Here is a 21,749-nt window from a genome sequence, read left to right as displayed (position 1 = left end):
TAGAAGAACTGCAGTCCATCTCCCACAACCTTTCCCAGCAGAGATCACGAGGAGACTCCAACCTCACCAGCCTATAACACACTCAGTCTTCCTACCCACCTGCTGGTGTGGCATCAGAGAAGACCCGATACAAGAACTTTCATCTCACCCTGGGTGATTAACAAACCTCCCACTTGTCCCCAGTAGTAATTTATGTACATAAATTTGGAATTTATATGAAATGACCTAATTCTTCAAAAAACACAAATTACACTTTTCACCCAGTAGGAATTAAGACATTTGAATAGCCTTATTTTTGACACTGTAGGAAAAGCACTGAACTGCTGAGCACAAGATCAGTGGTCAACTCCACCAGCTTCTACTTGTAAACCCTATACAGGGTTGCTATGAGTTTTAACCGACTTGACAGCACAACAACTTGTATCCATTGGAAGTCCTGGTATGGTGCTGTAGGATAAGCACTGAGTGGTTAACCATAAGTTAGGCAGTTCACACCTACCAGATGCTCCTTGGAAACCCTATGAAGGGTCACTATGAATTGGAACTATACTCTAATTAGCAACATGAGAGGGCTTCAGAAGGTGGTTGGCCAAAAACAAAGGCCGAATCTCCAGATACCTGGCAAACAAATGCAGTATTGCCTCACGAATTGATTGTTTCTCTGAGGTGCCCACAAGTGTATTTGGGGAAAAGCTTCGAGAGCAAGTTGAGGAGCGGCTGTCCTTCTATGAGACAGGCAAGATCGCACGAAAGAATCTGGATGTCATGAAGGAGGCAATGGTTCAGGCAGAGGAAGCAGCTGTGGAGATTGCTAAGAAGCTGGAGAAACAAGAGAAAAAAACGCTTGAAAAAGGAAAAGCGGCTGGCTGCAATTGCACTCCTGTCTTCAGAAAACAGCAGTAGCACTCCTGAGGAATGTGAGGAGACAGGTGAAAAACCTAAAAAAAAGAAAAAGCAGAGGCCCCAGGAGGTTCCACAGGAGAATGGAATGGAAGACCCACCTACTGCTGTCTCCAAACCCAAGAAAAAAAATCTTTTTCCAAGGAGAAGTTGGTTAGTAGCGATCTTGAAGAGATAGTTACCAGCACAGGTTTCCCCAAAAGGAAGAAATCACTCCCCAAAGAGGAACCAGCAAGTGATCCAGAAGAAGCAGCTAGCAGAAGTGTCTCAAAGAATAAAAAGAAGCTCTCTCCCAAGGAGGAGCCAATCAGCAGTGAACCTGAGGATACTGTCAGCCTCAAGAGCAGTAACACTAAGAAAAAGAAAAAATTTAAAAAGACATCCCAGGAAAATTTAAAAATTAAGAATGGACATTTCCCAACCCATCTCAATAAAAACAAAAATTCACAAAAGATTTAAAAAAAAAAAAAAAAAAGGTCGTTGGAAGAATTTCATTATCTATTTTCATTTTCCTGTGAACTTTTTGAGCCCCTTCATATAAAAAAATATTTGTATATTATAAACATATAGTGGTTATTCCAGAGATTTCAATACTTAAAAGTCCATCCGTATAATAAACTATATTAACAGATAGGAGTCCTGGTGTGACACTGTAGGATAAGCCCTGGGCTTCTACTGGTATGGTGCTGTAGGATAAGCACTGGGCTGCTAACCACAAGTTTGGCGATTCAGACTCACCAGCCACTCCTTGGAAACCCTATACTGGGTCTCTACAAATTAGAACCAACTCAACAGCACTTAACAATAACATACATTAACAGGCTAAAGAATGATTATATCACCTTTTCAGTTTGATGCAGCAAAAACATTGCATGTCAAGTAATGTTTTAGCATGAAATCATTTTCTTGAATTTTTACAAGTGAAGACACAGGGAGGGTAAAGGCAATAAAGCTAAATACTGTTATATTTACAACCCTGCAACAACAAACCATGTTCTACAGGTTTGTTGCTGCAGGTCAGATGCACAGCTGAATGGGTATGGTAGGGAGAATAGGAATATATCCACAAATACATAAGGGTTTGACAGACGGTATTTGTACATGGATAAGTACCTTTTAATGCAAACACGCCTTTGAATGTGGTAAAGTATGTTGTTGTTAAGTGCCATCCAGTGGATTCTAATGCAGAAAGCCTCATCATTCTCAGTCAGTGGTGCAGCATACAGGGGACAAATGATGAAAACTTCTTGGGCATTGCCACAAACCTTGAGACAACGAATTTTTGCTGGGCCTGGGAGCTCAGGATCATAGTCTCAGGGGATTCCGAGGTCAGTTGGCATAATCCACCAAGACTTTCTACATCCTACTTCGGTGAGTAGTGACAGGAATCTTAAGAGTATTTATCTAAGGTACAACTATTTTCTCTCCATGCGCAAAAGAAAGAAGAGTGATAAAAATTGAAAATGTTTGGAATCAATTACTGCAATGAACTAACAGGACTCAAGACCAGAAGAATTACATGGTTCCCAGCTCCCACTACCAGCTGCTCTGAAAAGAATCACATTTGAAGGTCCTGGATAGAGTGGGAGACAATGTATAATAAAACTCAAAATTATTTAAAAAAAACTGGGCTTACTGGTCAGAAAGAAACTGAAGGAACTCGAGACAATGGCCCTTGGCCCACTCTTCAGGTCTCTAAAGGAACTCACCCTCATGGCCCAATTTTAACCCATAGAATGGTCCATCAATCAAGATCAAAAGGGCAACATTTATTTAAGGACAAAGTAGAGAAGTGATAGGAAGGGTGGTGGAATGGAAATAGCCACAGGGAGGAAATGGGATAACTGTTGTTATTACATCGAGGAGATTGTAATCACTGAGTAGAAACAGTGTGATTTGTTGGACATAAAACTGATGATCTGCTCTGTAAACCTTCACACAATTCACAACAAAAGGTTCAGAAAGGAAAATATATACATATATATTTGGCAAAAATTCACTCCCATTCATCATTTAGAGAACTCTCAAAAAGATCTACTTCATAAGCAGCATCTACACAAAATCTGTATCTCACTTTATTCTAATGGTGAAAGTTTGAATGCTTTCTTATTAAGATCAAGAACAAGGCAAGGATGTGTACTCTTACCACTATTCAACTGTGGTTGTTAAGTGTCAGGTCAGTTCTGACTCAAAGCAACCCTATATAGGATTTCCAAGGAGTGACTGACGGATTTGAACCACCAGCTTTGTGGTTAATAGTCCAGTGCTTATCCTGCAGTGCCACACCAAGATCCCAATAAATGAAGAGTTGTTGTTAAGCACCATCAAGTCGGTTCCAACTCATAGCAATCCTGTATAGGGTTTCCAAGGAGCAGTTGGTAGGGTTGAACTGTCGACCTTGTAGTTCACAGTCCATGCTGATCCTATAGCCCCATACCAGGAGTCCAAGTAAAAAGTAATATATAATTTTTAGTATATTTTAAGATAGAGGTGTGTGGTCTCATTAAAATAGATTTGATAAAACTTGGATTAAGTATTATTCTTTGTACTTTTCTTTATGATACCATTGAAAACATTGACAGAAGAACTTAATGTGTATGGATACAGATACTGCTTTGTTTATGTGCCATCGAGTCAATTCTGACTCATAGCAACCCTGTACAGGGTTTCCAAGGAACAGCTGGTGGATTTGAAACCTTTTGGTTTTCAGTCCAGTGCTTATCCTACATGTTGTTGTTGTTGTTAAGTGCCGTCGAGTCGGTTCCGACCCATAGCGACCCTGTACAGGGTTTCCGAGGGTGTAAATCCTTGCGGGAGTAGAAAGCCTCATCTTTCTCCCGCGGAGCGGCTGGTAGTTTCAAACCGGTTCGCAGCCTGATTCGTAACTACTACGCTACCAGAGCTCCTTGCTTATCCTACATAGGAGGAGTTCAATATTACTTTAGGGGCTGGTAAAAAAAAATAATAATAACAGTAGTTGTAGAATTCATATGAAATGAAAATTCTTGTAATGTTTTCTGACATAATGATAATTATTTCAACCCCATTAAAATGTTTGAATATTGTATATTAGATTTATTGTTCATTTCCAAATTTAAGTATTGATTTAGGAATTTTGATGAGATTCTAATTACTATTGCCTTTTTGTTATTGTTAAGTCCTGTCGAGCTGGTTCCAACTCATAGTAACCCTGCATAGGCTTTCCATCTTTTTTTTTTTTTTTTTAAGTTTTTATTATGAATTATGTGATAGTTTACATGGGAGAACATTAGCTTTGTTTTACATTCATCCTATCTTACTTTGTTTCATTGCAATGATTACAATCCCCTGCATGCATCATCAAACAACCAAAGGGTACATCATATAAGCTTGCTCCCTGGCCATTCACACACAGACCCTCTCCCTCCCTGAGTCCAGAGTCCCCAGCTGCTCCATCTCTCCATGTCATCATCTCTGCCTCCATCTCTGGTGTCATTGCTACTCTGGATAGGGTCCTGCACTCTGCTCTTCTCCCTTGATAGTCCCAGGGACCTCCGCTCCTAGACTGCAAGATCAGCCACTCCCCTCCTTTCATTACAAAATGCCTACCTTTACATTTCTGACACTCATAGTAAGCCCTGATAGCAGTTATTCATTATTGAACCACAAGAGTCTTATATCCATCTCCTTTCATCAGCCCTGTCCAGACAGGTTGGAAACCACTCAGTGAAAATTCTACCTTCCACCCGCACCCTCTGCATCTAGGTTCCTTCTTGAAAGCTTGTAAGCCAGTCACCTCTAGACCCCCATTTTGGGTAGCCAATGTCTTAAGTTGCCCATCCCTGTCAACCCTGTGTACCAAATGGGTGAGAATGATCTTTGCTATAAAGATTCGTTCCCTCCTTTGAGCTACTACATCCACAAGCATAGGTCAAGTTCAGCAAATTGTAGTGGGGATCACTCTTTTTTCTTCTAGTCGAGCTCTGATCATCCAGCCATTGAAGCCACGTCAAGTGGTTACTATCTGCAGATGTGGGTGTTCTTGTGCATCTCCTCTCTCTTCATATCAGCTGGATGCTTTACTCTCCTCTCTAGTCCTCTGTGGCCATGTCCCTGTTTCTGGGCCCAGGAGTCCCCAGGTCTTGCCATACTGTTGGCCAACCAGGTCTCCACCTGGGTTGACAGGAGTCTATTGAATGTGGTTGGACTGTAGCTCACAGCTTCCCCTTATCAGTGACCATTGTGGTCAGCAACAAGACCACATGCTTGCTCGTGTATTCCCCTTGAGTCTTAATCTTGGAAGGAGGTTTGGAAAGCTGTAAATCTTTGCAGGAACAGAAAGCATCATCTTTCTTTTGAGAGCAGATGGTGGGCTCAGACTTCCAACCTTGTGGTTCACAGTCCAATGCTTAATCACAGAGCCACCACGCCTCCCTTAGCAGAGTAAAGTATCTCCAATTCCATTGAGATTAATGATGAAAAGCATCCGATATTAAGGAATAATTTTTTTGGTGTGACTGTAGCATTAAGGTTAATTTTTAAGAAGTTATTTTGGGATGGAAAACTTGTAAATTCATTTTATGAAGCGAGCAAAGCCCTGATACCAAAGCCAGGCAAAGGCATCATAAAAAAGACCAACATACCTCATGAATATAGATCCAAAAATTTTCAATAATTCTTAGCCAATAGAATTCAACAACATATCAAAAAATAATACATACAGTCAGGTGGGCTTCTCACTATCTGTGCAAGGATGGTTCAATATTAGAAAAGCAATCAATGTAATTCTCATTAATTAAACAAAGGAAAAGAACCACAGGATCATATTGATTGATGCAGAGAAGACATTTGACTAAATCCAGTACCCATCTTGATAAATACACTAAACAAAATAGGAATTAAGAGGGAAATTCCTCAACATAATAAAGGACATAGGAATTGACTGGACTGCTAACTGCAGAGTTGGCACTTCAAACCCACCAACCATTTCTAGAAAACTGTACAAGGTAGCTGTGAGTGAGAAATGACTTGATAACACTTAACAACAACAGCATAAGAGAACAGTCAATGCCACTCTCAACAATGCGAAGCTGACAGCATTTCCCATGCAAACAGGAAACAGACAAGGATACCCTTTATCACTGCTCGTTTTCAATATTTTGAAGGAAGCCGAGCCAGAGCTATAAGGAAAGAAAGAAATTATAGGCTTCCAAATTGGCAAAGATGTGAAATTCTAGTTAAAGAAGAAGTAAAACTCTATTTCCAGATTATACAATTCTGTTCACAGAAAATCTCAAAGACTCAGCAAGAAAAATATTGGGACTCATTGAAAGTTGCAACAAAGTGGTTGGGAACAAACAATATCAGCATACAAAAATCTGTTGTATTTGTAATACAAAATAATCTCTGAAAAGGAAATCAGGAAATCAATATCATTTACAAGAGTCATCCAAAAGATGAAATATTTAGGAATAAATCCAAAGAAACAAAAGGCCTATACAAAGAAAAGTACAAAACACTACTACAAGAAACCAAAAGAGACCTACAAAAATGGAAGAATATGACATGCTCGATGGATAGAAAGACTTCACATTGCAAAAATGTCAAAACTACCCAAAGTAATCTATAGATACAATGCAATTCTAATCCAGATTCTAACATCATATTTTAAAGAGATGGAAAAGTAATCACTAACTTCATTTGTAAAGGACAGAGACACTGGATAAGCAAAGCATTTTTAAAATAGAACAAACTTGAAGGCCTCACCCTTTCTGATCCCAAAACCTACTACACAGCTACAGTAAACAAAGCAACCTGTTACTGGTACAGTGAAAGATACATAGATCAGTGGAAGACAATTAACAATCCAAAAGTTAATTCATGCACCTACGGTCAGCTGATTTGTAACAAAGGGCTAAAACACATTAAATGGGTTAGAGAGACCCTTCAACAAATGTACTGGCAAAACATCAAATCCATTTGTAGAACAATGATATAAGACACATATCTCACACCTTATACAGAATTCTCAAATTGGGTTAAAGACCAAATGTAAAACTTAGGTGGCTATAAAGATCATCAATGAAAAAATAGAGACAAGTTTAGGGCTTCTGGTAAATGGCATAAATATACTATCATATATAACTGAAAACATCTAAACAGCATAGCTGTTTCATAGATGAACTAGATGATTGGAACCTCCTAAAAATTAGACACTTATGTACATAGATTATACCAAATGAGTGAAAAGAATCCACAGACAGGGGGAAAAAAATTAGCAATGACATATAAAACAAGGGATTGATTTATAAAATTTATAGAGAACTTCAGCACTGCAACAAGGAAAAGACAATCCAGTTTGAAAAATTGGGAGAAGACATTAATAGATATTTAACCAAAGAAGATATTTGGGTGGCCCAAAAATATATGAAAAGCATTAGCTCACAATCATTAGCCATTAGAGTGTTGTAAATCAAAATAACAATGAGATGTCATCTCACCTTAAAATTAATAGCTGTCTTAGTTCTCTTGTGCTGCTCTAACAGATACACCACAAATGGGTGGCTTTAACAAACAGAAATTTATTCTCTCACAGTTTTGGAGGCTAGAAGTCCAAACTGTTCAGCCACTACTTGAAAGTGTAGCCAGTGCAGTAAGACAAGAAAAGGAAATAAAACACATACAGGTTGAAAAGGAAGAAGGAAAATTGCCCCTGTGTGTAGATGACATGATGTTAGTTAATGTAGAAAATCATACCACCCACTACCTGCTGTTTAAAAACTAGCAAGGTTACGTGATAAAAGATAAGATAGCAAAATATACTGTATTTCTATATACTAGCAATGAACATGTGAGAGGCTAATCTTTAAATATAATACCATTTATAATTATTCAAAACAAATTAAATACTTAGATTTAAAACTAACAAATGTGTGCTGGACTTGTAAAAACTACAAACTACCAGCAAGATATTTTGTATATGTAGGCAAGATTTTTCAAAAATTTATATACGAAGGCAAATAAATTAGAATATTTGAAATAATTTTTAAAAAGTAAAAAAATAGTGAAGGAGGCTTCCTGCGGAGCCTCTGCATTACACAAGACCATAGGTGGAATCCTGAACATCATCCAGAATCTTCAGAGGAGGGAAATTTCCACTTGAAAGGGCAAGCAGACCAGCCTGGAGCCGCTAGAAGAACAGAAGATACTCTTGAAAGAAAGAAGTATCTTTCTTATAGGCAGACCGACTGATGACTACAAGAACAAACAAGTTGCTCACCCAGGAAACATCAAGGCAAGTGGTCGGGTCCCCTCAGAGCAAACCCCCTTCCAAGACTAAGACTCAGTGGGAATACACGCTCTGATTGGTGACCATGTTCATCACCGATATGGGGAAGTGAGGGAAAAACAGCAATGAAGCTGTGAGCTAAGCCCTACAACATTCAATAGACTCCTGTGAACCCTGGTGGAGACCTGGTTGTCCAGCAGTGTGGCAAGACCTCGGGACTCTTGGGCCCAGAGTCAGTGACATAACCACAGAGGACTAGAGTGGAGAGTGAAGCATCCAGCTGATAAGAAGAGAGGGCATATGTACAAGAACACCCACATTTGCAGATAATACCCACTTGACCTGGCTTCAATGACTGGATGATCGGAGCTCAACTAGAAGAAGAAAGAAGAGGATAGTTACCAGGAGCGGGACGGAAGGGAGAGTTGTTAACTAGCCAGAGGGTAGCTACATGTTGACTCGGGTGACAGGAAGGGCAACATACAGGAACAGGGAAGTCGGCAGAATGGTGATGAGAGATGAAGACACGGAGGTATAAAAAGACTAAAGAGACTAGAGATCAATAGTGATATATGTACAGATCAGTGTTGGAAGAAGTACAGCCAGAATGCTCCTTGGAGGCCAGGATGGCCAGACTTCATCTCTCGTACTTTGGACATACTGTCAAGAGGGACCAGTCGCTGGAAAAGGATATCATGTTTGGTAAGGTGAAGGGTCAGAGAAAAAGAGGAAGACCCCCAGCAAGATGGATTGGCAAAATGGCAGCATCAGTGGGCTCAAGTGTGGAAACAATTTTCAGGTTGCCCTGGACTGGGCAGTGTTTGTCCTTTTTTTTAATGTTTTATTGTGAATTATGTGATAGTTTACATGGGAGAACATTAGTTTTACCTTCATTCTATCATATATCGTTTCAATCCCATCCATGCATCATCAACCAACCAAAGGGTATACACTACAAGCCTGCCCCCTGGTCATCAGCACATAGCCCCTCTCCCTCTTTGTGTCTAAAGTCCCCAGCTGCTCCATCTCTCCACATCATAGGACTGGGCAGTGTTTTGTTCTGTTGTGTATAGGTTCCTGTGAGTTGGTACCGACTCAATGGCACCTAACAACAACATACACAACCTTGAAACAATGCTCTGTGTGTAGATGTATGGATAGAGACACATGTTGAACGAGTATGGGAGGAAGAGTGGGTGTAAATATATATATATCCTACAGATATACATGACCTAGCAGTTCAAATGGCTTTGCAGTCTGGCACAAAACTGTTTGAACTGCAGGGTCAGCGGTTCAAGCTCACCAGCTGTTCCTAGGAAACCCTATGCAGGGTCACTATGGGTCGGGATTGACTCGACAGCAGTTAACAATAACAACAGCAGCTATACAAGCTTGAGTATTGATACATGAATATTTACCTTCCCTGTAAACACAACTGTGAATGTGGTGGAAGGTCAGCACTGGACTATAAACCATAAGGTTGACGGTTCAGACCAAAAGGGTAACATGTACCTAAGGACAAAGTTGAGAAGGGATGGGAAGGTGGATGGGATGGAACAGGAGCCACAGAGAAGAAGTGCGATAACTGTTGTTCCATGGAAGGGATTACAAACATTAAGATGACACAGAGTGTTGATTTGTTGAATGCAAAACTGATGATCTTCAATCAGTTCACAATAAGAAGTTTAAAAAATCCTAAGACTCATACCCAGCAGAGCTGTACCTCAAATACGACAGTGAAATGAAGACATTTGTAGATAAACATATATTTGTTGTGGTAAGTGCCGTTGAGTCGGTTCCGACCCATAGTGACCCTGTACAGGGTTTCCGAGGCTATAGATCTTTACGGGAGCAGAAAGCCTCATCTTTCTCCCGTGGAGCGGCTGGTAGTTTCAAACCGCTGACCTTGCAGCTTGCAGCCCAATTCGTAACCACTACGCTACCAGAGCTCCTTATATATACATATATACATATATAGTAAGGAGCTCTGGTAGCGTAGTGGTAATGTTTGTGTGTGTGTGTGTGTGTGTGTGTGTAGAGAGAGAGAGAGAGAGAGAAGTTTATATCAAGGAAATGGCTCATAATTGTAGAATCCCAGGTTTCCAACAGGAAAGAGAGTGATCCTTTTTCCATGTCCACTTTATTGGGAGCATGCCACACCACAAGGAAACATACTTTAAATTGATTCGCTGCTCATAGCCAATCATCATAGAGTTAACTATGACTGTAGTTGGGGATAAGCACATCTCAATTGCCAAACCACTGGGAATCTTGGCCCAGTCAAATTGACATAAACCCTGACTATCAAACCTTGCCTGTGGTTTCTTTTTCTAAAATGAGATCCTTTATTGCTCTTTAATATATGTATCGCTACATAGCTAGGACAACTTAGAGAAGATAGAGCAAGTTGTTGAAACAAAAAGAGAATTAAGACATAGGAACTGGCTGGCCCACTGTCCATTGTGTACCATTTAGTGACACTTGAGCTTGCATCACTAATTATCAGATATGTAATTATTATATTATCTCTTTAATACTTTATACCTTAAGTTTAGTTTCATAAATAAACTATTACTGTTGTATGCCCACTAATTGGTTCTAACTCATAGCAACCCTATTTAGGGTTTCTGACCTTGTGGTTAGCAGTTCAGTGTTTATCCTGCAGCACCACACCAGGGCTCTTAAATAAATACAGTGTATATAATATAATGCAAGTCATAGTGTTGAACTAATAGTGACTTGACTTGTAAAGGTCATTTTAAGTATTGTTATTAAATGTCGTAAAGTCGGTTCCAATTCATAGCAACTCAGTGTTGGGTTTCTAACAGTGTTGGGTGGCAGATGAGTTCAAACCACCAACTTTGTGATTCAAAGATTTTATAAAATCATAGGAAATTTTACTTATCTAATTAGAATAAGGGAATTCTGACTGCTTCCTTATGTTGTTGTTAAGTACAATCACGTCTGTTGTGACTCATAGCTGTCCTGTATAGGGTTTCTAATATAGAGGTTGTAAATCTTTGAGGGAGTAGAAAGCCTCATCTTGTGATTCACAGTCCAGTGCTTATCATATAGAGCCTCCGTGTTCTCTGTCTTCTTGTGTTGTTAAGTGCTGTCGAGTCAGTTTGATGCTGTATAGGGTTTCCAAGGAGTGGCTGGTGGAATTGAAGTGCCAACTGTGGTTAGCAGTCTACTGCTTATCCTGCAGTGCCATACCAGGACTGTCTTCTTAGAAGGAATGCTAATTCTATTATTAGTTGTTGGTAAGTGCCGTCAAGTCAATTCCAACCCATAGCGATCCTGTTTAGGGTATCCAAGGAGCAGCTGGTGAGCTTGAATCACTGGCCTTGCAGTTCAAACGACTTTGCAGTCTGACGCATTAGCCCTATTAGGAGATATTTATTACTGATTTTCAAAAAATAAATCCACCTCAAATCTTCATCTTAAAAATTTCTTTAAAGGATCAATTTTTCATCTAAACTAATGAGACAGAATATTAATTGCAGTGATAATTTTGTAATCATAATTTCAGGGGAATCAAAGAAGAAATCTAGAATCTACCGTGTCTCAGATAGAAAAGGAGAAAATGTTGCTACAGCATAGAATTAATGAGTACCAAAGAAAAGCTGAACAAGAAAATGAGAAGAGGAGAAATGTAGAAAATGAAGGTATGTTGTTACTTCTTTTGAAAAACTTTGGAATTTCTAACACAGTCTCTGATGTTCTTGTCATGAGGTTGTTTTAAATTCACTGCTTGTGATATATTTATGAAGCCACAGTCGTAATTAATACACATCACCAGCTAAACACTCAGATCCATTTACTGGGAGTGTTAAACACATCTTTGCTCTCCAAGAAAGGGCTCTTACCTTCAACTGATTAAGAATAGTCCGCTGAGGCAGGGTTTTCATATGACATTATTATAGGAAACAGACTTGGAAACGAAGACAGGAGAGCTGAACGCAACACAACTCCTGTCTCTCCAAAGGTTTTGCTCGAGTTTAAAAGGGAATATACCTCTTATTTATGCATAGGGATAAGCAAGGATTTCTGTTAAATGGTCCATTTAGGAGGAACCTTGGTAATTGGGTGTGTGAGCAGCATTTCTTCAAGATGGATTCCACTGCAAAGGCCTCTGGTAGGGGCAGACAAAAATTATGGAAAGGTGTGCATATGTGTTTCTTTGGGACCCTGGTTCAAAACCATCTGAAAGGCTTGAGTCTCCTCTGCTTCAGTAGGTTTGTCCTTTAAAGTTATGCCTAGGGTACTGGGTAAGCCAATCTGACGTGTAAAATATCTCACAAGGAAGTAAAAATACACAATTTTTATGGGTCATCTTCCTTAACGACATATCTCAAGATGTGGTTCCTCAGCTATGCAACCTGGACATGTCCTGCACATCTTTGCAACTGCCCAAGTAAGGTGGAGTGCAGGCTTCAACATTCCTCAAAACTCAATCACAGATTTCAGTCAATAAGTGATTCATTTTAATCCTGATCTTTAAACCCCTTATTCTTCTTGTCTCAGTCCTAAGATTAATTGAGAACATGTTACAGTAAATAGTGTTTTGGCTGTATGAAGGGACTTCAAAAATTTGTGGAAAAATTCCATTATCTTTTAATTCCATTTTTCCACAGACTGTTTGACTCCCCCTTATAGTAGTGATTCTCAACTTTGTGTGTAAATTGTAATTTTTTGGGAAGCTTTAAAGAGTACTAATGCCCTGCATGATTTGATTAATGTGAAACTGATTATCTGCTCTGTAAACCTTCACTCCATTCACAATGAAGTTTTTGTTTGTTTGTTTGTTTGTTTTGCAAATTAAAAAGTATATTTGTTACCCATACAACATGCCTATCACAGATCAGCTCCTGATCCATTTTCCATCAGTTTCAGTTCAAATTTCAAAGTAAAGAATAAGCCTTTACTGGGACAGAGTTGTTCTTTGGTTAAAAGAAAATAAGAGGCACTGTATACCATAAGCTGGTTTATAAAGCCTCTCCTAGAATGTCTGTACCTTTTTGCCCACAGTCCATCCAACAAACCAAGTCATAAGGCTAGTTCTGGGTAAATCAGAGTATAGATGTATAATCTTCTTGTGGTACTCACAAGTCACAAAGATAAGTGCAATGTCAAGAGATAGGAATTCCTTTGTTGCATAATTTGTCATCCAAGTTATTACAGATAACAGTTTTACAAAATGATTCTTCACTGTCTAACATGGGTTTCCACATTATTGCATCCAACACTCAACTGTCTGAAAGTCACTGCTATTTATTTTTTTGTTTGTTAATGACACAGTTCACTTTTCTTGGCTTTATCATATACCCCCAATTTTTCATTGTATGTTTATTACAAGTAAGCAGTGGCTAGATTCACAATAAAGTTTTTTAAAAGCAGAATACTAATGCCCAAATCCCAGAAATTCTAATTTAGCTGTTCTAGACATGTGGCTTGATCATTCGTATTTTTATAAGCTTCCTAGGTGATTCAAACAAGCACCCTGTTTTAGGAGTCCTGATGGTACTGTAGGATAAGCACTGTACTGCTAACTTCAAAGTCAGCAGTTCAAACCTACCAACTGCTATTCAAGAGAAAGATGATGCTTTCTGGTCCTGTAAAGATTACGGCCTCAGGAACTCCACATAGGGTTGCTATGACATGGAATTGACTCAATGGCAGTAAGCTAGAGTATTATGAGTGTTAGCACCAGTGGTACAAATACATCTAAAGTAACTTTCTACACTTCTTGATCCAGTGATTTCAGTTCTAGATGTGCATTCAAAGTTGTCATAGCATTGTTTAAAATGGTAAGAACTATAAATGTAATCAATGATATAATAAATTGTTATACATCTATTTGGTAGACTATTGTACAGTATATTTAAGAATAAAGCATCTATTTATTATAACTTAAGAATCTTCAAGATCTTTAAATGACACAAAGTACAGATTATTTGTGTTTAAAACAAGAGTGCTTATTTATTTGTATATAAGCATATTGTTATTGCTAAGTGCCATTGAGTCAGTTCTGACTCATAGTGACCCGGAATAGGGTTTTCAAGGAGTGGATAGTGGGTTTGAACTGCTGACCTTGTGATTAGCAGTCCAGTGCTTATCCTACAGCACCACACCAGGACTGTATATAAGCATATGTATGTGCGTAAATGTGTATTAGTATATATGTTAATTTTTTTTGTATATTAGCCTATGGGTGTATAGATTGTGCCTTAGGATTATTTTTGCTGAGAGGGAAAGCCAGTTAGAGGAGGCAAAGGGACTGAGAGAATATTTGACAGGAAGAAGACTTATTCTGCACTTCTGGAGTAGTGCTGTAGAATTTCGTATCGTGTTAAAAATATTTAGTTATTCAAAGAATGTACTTTTCATAAACGAATACACTCCTCACTTATCAACATGATTTAGATTCTAAGACTAGATCGCTGTGCAAAAATTGGTATTATGCAAAAATGGAGTGTGATAACATCAGATCACAAAATGGAAGATAACTATATTATTATATAACTGGCAAATGTCATCATTATGTAACTACTGAATTAAAGCATTACATAACTGACAAATTATATCATTATGTAGCTGCCAAATCACCAAGAATCATGGCCTAGCCAAGTGGACACATAACTTTACAGCCAGTGTTACTCTCACCTCACACTTCATTACTGCCAGAGAATATGTTGTTAATGTGTAAAATTGTTCTATAGTAGATGTTTTACTATTGTCATAAATGAAAAATGTCATATAGTAAGGAAGTAGGTGTGATATTCAAACTTATTGTTAAGTACCATTGAATCAATTCCAACTCATTGTGACCGTGTATAGTGTTTCTGAGGAGCAGCTGGTGAGTTTGAACTGCCAGCTTTATGTTTTACATTCCAATGCTGATCCTACAGCACCACATCAGAAGTCTGATATTTAAACTAGGTTTATAGTATTTCACTAATAAATTGACTTTGTTGTTATGTGCTCTCAAATTTGTTCTAACTCATAGTAACCCTATATAGGGTTTCTGAGGAGCAGCTGGTGAGCTTGAACAACCGATCTTGTGGTTCAAACCAACCTTGCCATCCAGCACATTAACCCACAGTGCCACACCAGGGCTCCTTGACCTTGTTAAGAGAATAAAATAATTAGAAGTATAATAGAAACAAATTTGTTTTTGCATTCTGCATTATATAACAATGCTCTACTTTGTGATGATTTTAAAACCTAAGTATTTCCAAGTTGGGATTAAAGTTTAGGAATGGGAGTGGATCTAATCTGCTAGATTATTATGGTGTAATACTAAATATCTTTTCTGAAAGGGATATGCATGTTACCTCTATAAAAACTTTGTAATTTCTGAATCTTCTTACTTTCTAGTTTCTACATTAAAGGATCAGTTGGAAGACTTAAAGAAAGTAAGTCAGAATTCACAAATTGCTAATGAAAAGTTGGCACAATTACAAAAGCAGGTAAGTTTATTAAATGGTGGCTCTTTAATTTTTTATTACAACTAAATAAGTTTGGTCATATTTTAGTCTAAAACCTATTTTTTCTCTCTTTTAAACAGCTAGAGGAAGCCAATGATTTACTTAGGACAGAATCAGACACTGCTGTAAGGTTAAGGAAAAGTCACACAGAGATGAGCAAGTCAATTGGTCAGCTCGAGTCCCTGAACAGAGAATTGCAGGAGAGAAACAGAATTTTAGAGAATTCCAAGACACAAACAGACAAGGATTATTACCAGCTACAAGCTATGTTAGAAGCTGAACGAAGAGACAGAGGCCATGATTCTGAGATGATTGGAGACCTTCAAGGTAACAATATATATATATATATATATTTTTTTTTTTTTTATTTTAATTTATTTATTTATTTATTTTGAGATAAAGGATTGGTTGTTTTTTGTTGTGTTTTTTTTTTTTTAATGTTTTTATTGTAAATTGAGTGAAAGTTTATAGGGCAGAGCATCAGGTTTTACATTCAACAAATCATACACCTTGTTTCACTAGAATGATTATAATTCCCTCCATGTACCATAAGTTAACAGTATTACTCTGTATTCATTTTAGCTCTTTTTGTTTGTTCCTTTGTTTTAAAACACTCGGGCATATATATAAAGATTTTCACCACCAAAGGGCACATTCTGCAAATCTGGCTCCTGGCCACCAGCTCTTAGTCCCTCTCTTTCCATGAATCTAGAGTCCTCAGCTGCTCCCTCTCTCCATGTCCCCATCTCTGCCTCTATCTCTGGTGTCACTGCTTCTCTGGATAAGGTCCCACATTCTGCTTGTGCTTTTCTCCCTTAATGGTCTTAGGGTCCTCTGTTTCTGGACTGTAATATTAACTACTGCCCCGTTTTTTTTACAAAACTTCTACCTTTACAATTGTGACAGTTGCAATTAGTCATGATAACAATTACTCATATTGAATCATAAGAATCTTATCCCCATCTCTTTTTACCGGACCCATCTAGACAAGGTGAAAACTATTCAATGGGGACTCTATCTTCTCCCACACACTCTTAAACTAAACTCCCTCTTGAGATCTTGTAAGCCAGTCACTGTGAGCCTTTATCGCCCCCTCATTTTAGGTAACCAGTGTCTGAGTTGCCCGTCCCTATCTACCCTGTGTACAGAGGGAATAGCATTGATACTTGATGTGAAGACTCCTTCATTCTCTGTTGGAGTTTAGAGCTACTACCTCCATAAGTATAGGTAAACTTCAACAAATTGTAGCAATTTACCCTCGTTTTCCTTTATCAAAAATTGTTTGTTTGTTTTATCATCCTCTAGTCGAGGCTAGGTCTAATGTTCCTATCATCTTTGTGCAAGAGAATGACCTTGGATAAAACCAGAAAAGACTAGTATTCTTTCTCTCTCTGGCTAATGCTAATATCACACTATCATATCCTCATTCTCAATAGACACTCCTGTGAGACAGAGAATATGGATATGTTCTTACTTTACAGCCAGATTAACTGAAGACTGGATTTAAATATCTGCCTAATCCAGGCAGAAGTCTTATCAAAGTGGGACTAATCCAGACAGAGAGGGTTATTGCTGTTTAAACCTCAGACATGCTCAGAATTACAGAAATAGAGTCCCATTTCAAACAAAGAGTTGGTACTTGGTTGGGAAGGTTAGAGATCAACATAGACAGTCTTTATGAATCTAAAAAGAAGATGGAGTATAACTAACAGTGAATAAAAGAACAGCTTTTAAATGATAGTAAAATTTAGTTTGTTTTTTAAAAGATGCCTGTTTCTACCCACTGATATTATCAATTCTGAGACTATTCTGATGGGCAGTAGCATTCATACTTAACTTAATCAAAACAGATATGCACAGAAGTAGCCAGATCCCTCAGGGGGGAAAAAGAAAATGGGGGATGGATCCATTTTAACCTTAGTCATCACAGGATGGGAAAAAAATCTGGGGTCTCATGGGGCTTGATGATTAACTATCGTTTTGTGGAGAGAGGTCAGGGTCAGTTTCTGTGACTGTGGAAACTGAAATTAGGAGCTCCCGTTGGTTGGCTCTTGGCTGAGAAGAATTATGCAATCCTGTTTCTCAAGGACTAGGCTTAAAATAGAGCTGAATATAACCAGGAGAGTAATCTCTTTATATGTATTAGTAAAGCCTTGTACTTGACTTCCTTAATTGCTTTCCTAGGCCTTTTTGTACAGCTTATTAGCTGTGTAAATGTCATTTCATTTCCTTTCTTCTCCTGTACACCAAGGGGTTTAGAATAGATTACCCTAGTCATTCCTCCCCTTTATAAGATTCTTTATATCTGTGATCTTGTGATTCTATTTTGCTGATTACTTCAGAGAAAAAGTTTATCATCATGTGCTCAGTTGAACATTGTTTCTTATTTGGAACCTGAGTTGGGTTTTTTTTGTTGTTCATTTTTGGGTTGTTTTTTTTTTCAGATGTTGGTGAAAGACATGGAAAGTATATATAACATGATTGATTTTTTTTCAGTGTTTCCTCTAAGGTTTAGTTTTTTGTTTTTTGTTTTTCTTAAATGTTTTATGTGAATTATGTGTTAGTTTACATGGGAGAACATTAGTTTTACATTCATTCTATCCTATATCGTCTCATTGCCATGGTTACAATCCCCTCCATGCAATCCTTCCCCCGTATCTCCCAGGTCTTCAGCACACAGTCGCTCTCCCTCTCTGGATCTAAAGTCTCCAGCTACTCCATCGCTCCACGTCATCATCTCTGGCTCCATTTCAGGCATCACTGCTTCTCTGGGTAGGGTCCCGCTCTCTGCTCTTCTCCCTTGATGGTCCTAGGGACCTCCGCTCCTAGACTGAAAAGTTAATCACTCCGCTCCTTGCTATAAAACATCTACCTTTACATTTCTGACCCTCACAATCAGTCCTGATAACAATTATTCACTATTGTATCACAAGAGACCCATCTGCATTTCATTGCATAAGGTTTAGTTTTTAAATGTGAATCAAAACGTAAACTTAATAACTATGTGCATCTCAAGATATAAAGGTGCATTATTGTGAAAATCTCACATGTTTTACAGTAGTCTTTTATAATCGATAAGAACTTTCATATCCCTCAAGTATAAATTTCTTATACTCAAGATGCTGGGATCTGGCAGAGTCATGATTGTTATTCCTAGTTTAATATTCTCCATGTACATGAAGGGTTAGAAGCTTCTTAATACTAAGAAATTATTTCTCAAACAGAACTAGATATTACATATTTTAGGCTTTCTGATCTGTCTCATAATCATCTTTATTATTTAAAAATGTGAAAGTCCTTCTTGGCATTCGGGCTGTATGGAAACCTACTGTGACTGAATTTTGTGAAGCTTTGAACTAGTCATAAAAAAGGCCATTACAGAGAAAGTAAGCTTCCAGAATTTCAGACCATGGAGACTTAACCAAAATAAGTAGGCCAAAATTAAAATGTCATGGCAGAATTAAACTTTAACTGAGATGATAAGTTCAAGTTACTCCTTCATCTAGTAAGCATATCTATAATCCTTTGAACTTAAAATTAAAAATTTTTTTAAATATATTTTGAAAATAGCTTTTGTTCTAGATGATTTCTTATTTCTGTAGATTTTTGTTTTGAGAAATGCTAGCATTTAGCAAAGTAGAATGGACCCCCTTTGTACCATCATCTAGGTTCAATAATCTTCATCCCATGACTAGCCTAATTTCATTTATAGTACCATCCTCCCTGCCCCAATCTATTGACACCGAGTTATTTTGAAGCAAATCTCAGATTAGGACAAGTTTTTTTTTTTTAATAAACAAAACAAAACATCATAATATCACTATATTGTTGTTGTTAAGTGCCGTTGAATCGGTTCCAACTCATAGCCACCCTGTACAGGGTTTCCGAGGCTGTAAATCTTTACGGGAGCAGAAAGCCTCATCTTTCTCCCACGGAACAGATGGTAGTTTCGAACTGCTGACTTTGAAGTTTGTAGCCCGATTTGTAACCACTACGCTACCAGAGCTCCTGAGAAATGTTGATTATAAATATTTAATATTATAAAATATCTAATGACTGCTCAGATTTCTCCAGTAGTTCCATCATTTGTTTTGTTTGCATTTATTTTGCTCAAATTAGCATGTAATCAAAGTCTAAACATGGTATTTCATTGTTAACTTAAGGTTTTTTTAATCTATATGTTCTTTTTAGTTTGTTATTTTTTTTAGTTAAAGAAAATAGGTTTCTTGTCCTATTGACTTTCTCCCATTCTGAATTCTACTGATTTCATACCCTCCTGTCATTTAGTGTGTTAACCGTATCTCTTACAGTACTGTAAAGTGATAGATTTAAAAGCTTGATTTGCTTTGGAAAGATTATTTTGACAATCTCTTTTAGGGTAGTGGTTACGAATCAGGCTACGAACCACAAGGTCAGCAATTCAAAACTACCAGCTGTTCCGCAGGTGAAAGATGAGGCTTTCTGCTCCCATAAAGATTTACAGCCTCAGAAACCCTGTACAGGATCACTATGAGTTGAAACCGACTCCATGGCACATAACAACAACACTTTATAAACTAACAGCTATTCCATATGAGAAAAATGAAGCTTTCTGCTCCCGTAAAGATTCACAGCCTCGGAAATCCTATGCAGGGTCACTAATGAATATTAACCTACTCCACGGCACGTAACAACAATATTTTATAAGCAGTAGTGTACAGATGCCATGGGCACTCATAAAGTCTGGCTCTTTAGTAACTTGTGTGATGATCGATTGCATAGGTCGATTGTTTTTCAGGGGCTTGTAATGGTTTTATTTTTATCATTTATTTTTCCCTTCTTTTGTTAACCTGAATACTAATATATAAAAAACATGCTTTTCCATCAGTTGTATAGTTACATTGAGGTATAATGTATAGAAGACCAGCAGATTAAATATGAGGGAGCTTCAAAAAGCTCATGAAAATCCATGTAAACTATCACATAATTCATAATAAAAAAAAATTTTAATTCATGGTAAAATAAAATTAAAAGATAATATAATTTTTCCACAAATTTTTGAAGTCCCCTTAACCTTTCTCAGTTTTCAGAAGTGTTACTTCCCCAGCATTCTCCAAAGGTGCCCAATACAGTTTTGTTTGGTTTGTTTCTTTTTAAATATATATTAAGGTTTTTATTATGGATTGAGTGAAAGTTTACACGGCATATCATCATTTTACATTCAACAAATCATATACCTTGTTTCATTACATTGATTATAATCCCCTCCATGTACCATCAGTTAACAATATTTCTCTCTATCCACTTTAGCTTTTTAAAAAACAAACAAAAAAACCCACTTAGGTATATATAATAATTTACATCTCCAAAGGGCACATTCTGCAAGTCTGCTCCTGGCCACCAACTCTTAGTCCTTCTCTTTTTAGTCCATGAATCTAGAGTCCTCAGCCGCTCCCCTTCTCCATGCCCCCATCTCTGCCTCCATCTATGGTGCTGCTGTTTCTCTGGATAAGGTCCCACATTCTGCTTGTACGTTCCTCTCTTGATGGTCCTCTGTTTCTGGACTTTAAGATTAACCACCCCCCTTTTTTTGTTACAATACTTTTACCTTTACAATTGTGACAGTCATGATTAGTCATGATCACATTTATTCACTATTGAATCTTATGAATCTTATCCCCATCTCTTTTCACCAGATCCATCTAGACAAGATGACAGCTATTCAGTCGGGACTCTTTCTTTCCCCACATACTCTTAAACTAAACTCCCTCTTGAAACCTTATAAGCCAGTCACTTCATGCCTTTATTGTCCCCTCATTTTAGGTAGCCAGTGTCTAAGTTGCCCATCCCTATCTACCCTGTGCACAGAGGGGATAGCATTGATATATGATGTGAAGACTTTTTGCCTCTCTGTTGGTATTTAGAGTAACCACTGCTCTGAGTATAGGTCAGGTTCATCATGAAGAAGATGTATCTTCTGTCACTGTAGCTGTTCCAGTCTGCTTGTTTCTAAAAGTGGGAATGTCTCACCTCATAAGGTTGTGGATGGGACTCAGGACTCCACCTAAGGTCCTATACTCTGTAAAGGCTTTGCCCGAGGCCTATTTCACTGG

The 21,749-nt window shown here is 37.9% G+C and overlaps 1 protein-coding gene across 1 annotated transcript in view; it reads left to right on the top strand.

Annotated features, from left to right (window-relative positions):
• Positions 1-21,749, top strand: part of ROCK1 (Rho-associated, coiled-coil containing protein kinase 1) — a 221,691-nt gene that overhangs the window by 137,228 nt on the left and 62,714 nt on the right. Inside the window, exons 14-16 of the mRNA XM_006867285.1 lie at positions 11,700-11,835; positions 15,548-15,639; positions 15,738-15,984. Coding sequence (XP_006867347.1) covers positions 11,700-11,835; positions 15,548-15,639; positions 15,738-15,984 — 475 coding nt within the window. The remainder of the gene's footprint in view (positions 1-11,699; positions 11,836-15,547; positions 15,640-15,737; positions 15,985-21,749) is intronic.

This window comes from Chrysochloris asiatica, unplaced genomic scaffold (genome assembly GCF_000296735.1).
Source record: "Chrysochloris asiatica unplaced genomic scaffold, ChrAsi1.0 scaffold00103, whole genome shotgun sequence".
Classification (NCBI taxonomy): Eukaryota; Metazoa; Chordata; class Mammalia; order Afrosoricida; family Chrysochloridae; genus Chrysochloris; species Chrysochloris asiatica.
This window is presented reverse-complemented; position numbering and strand designations above follow the sequence as displayed.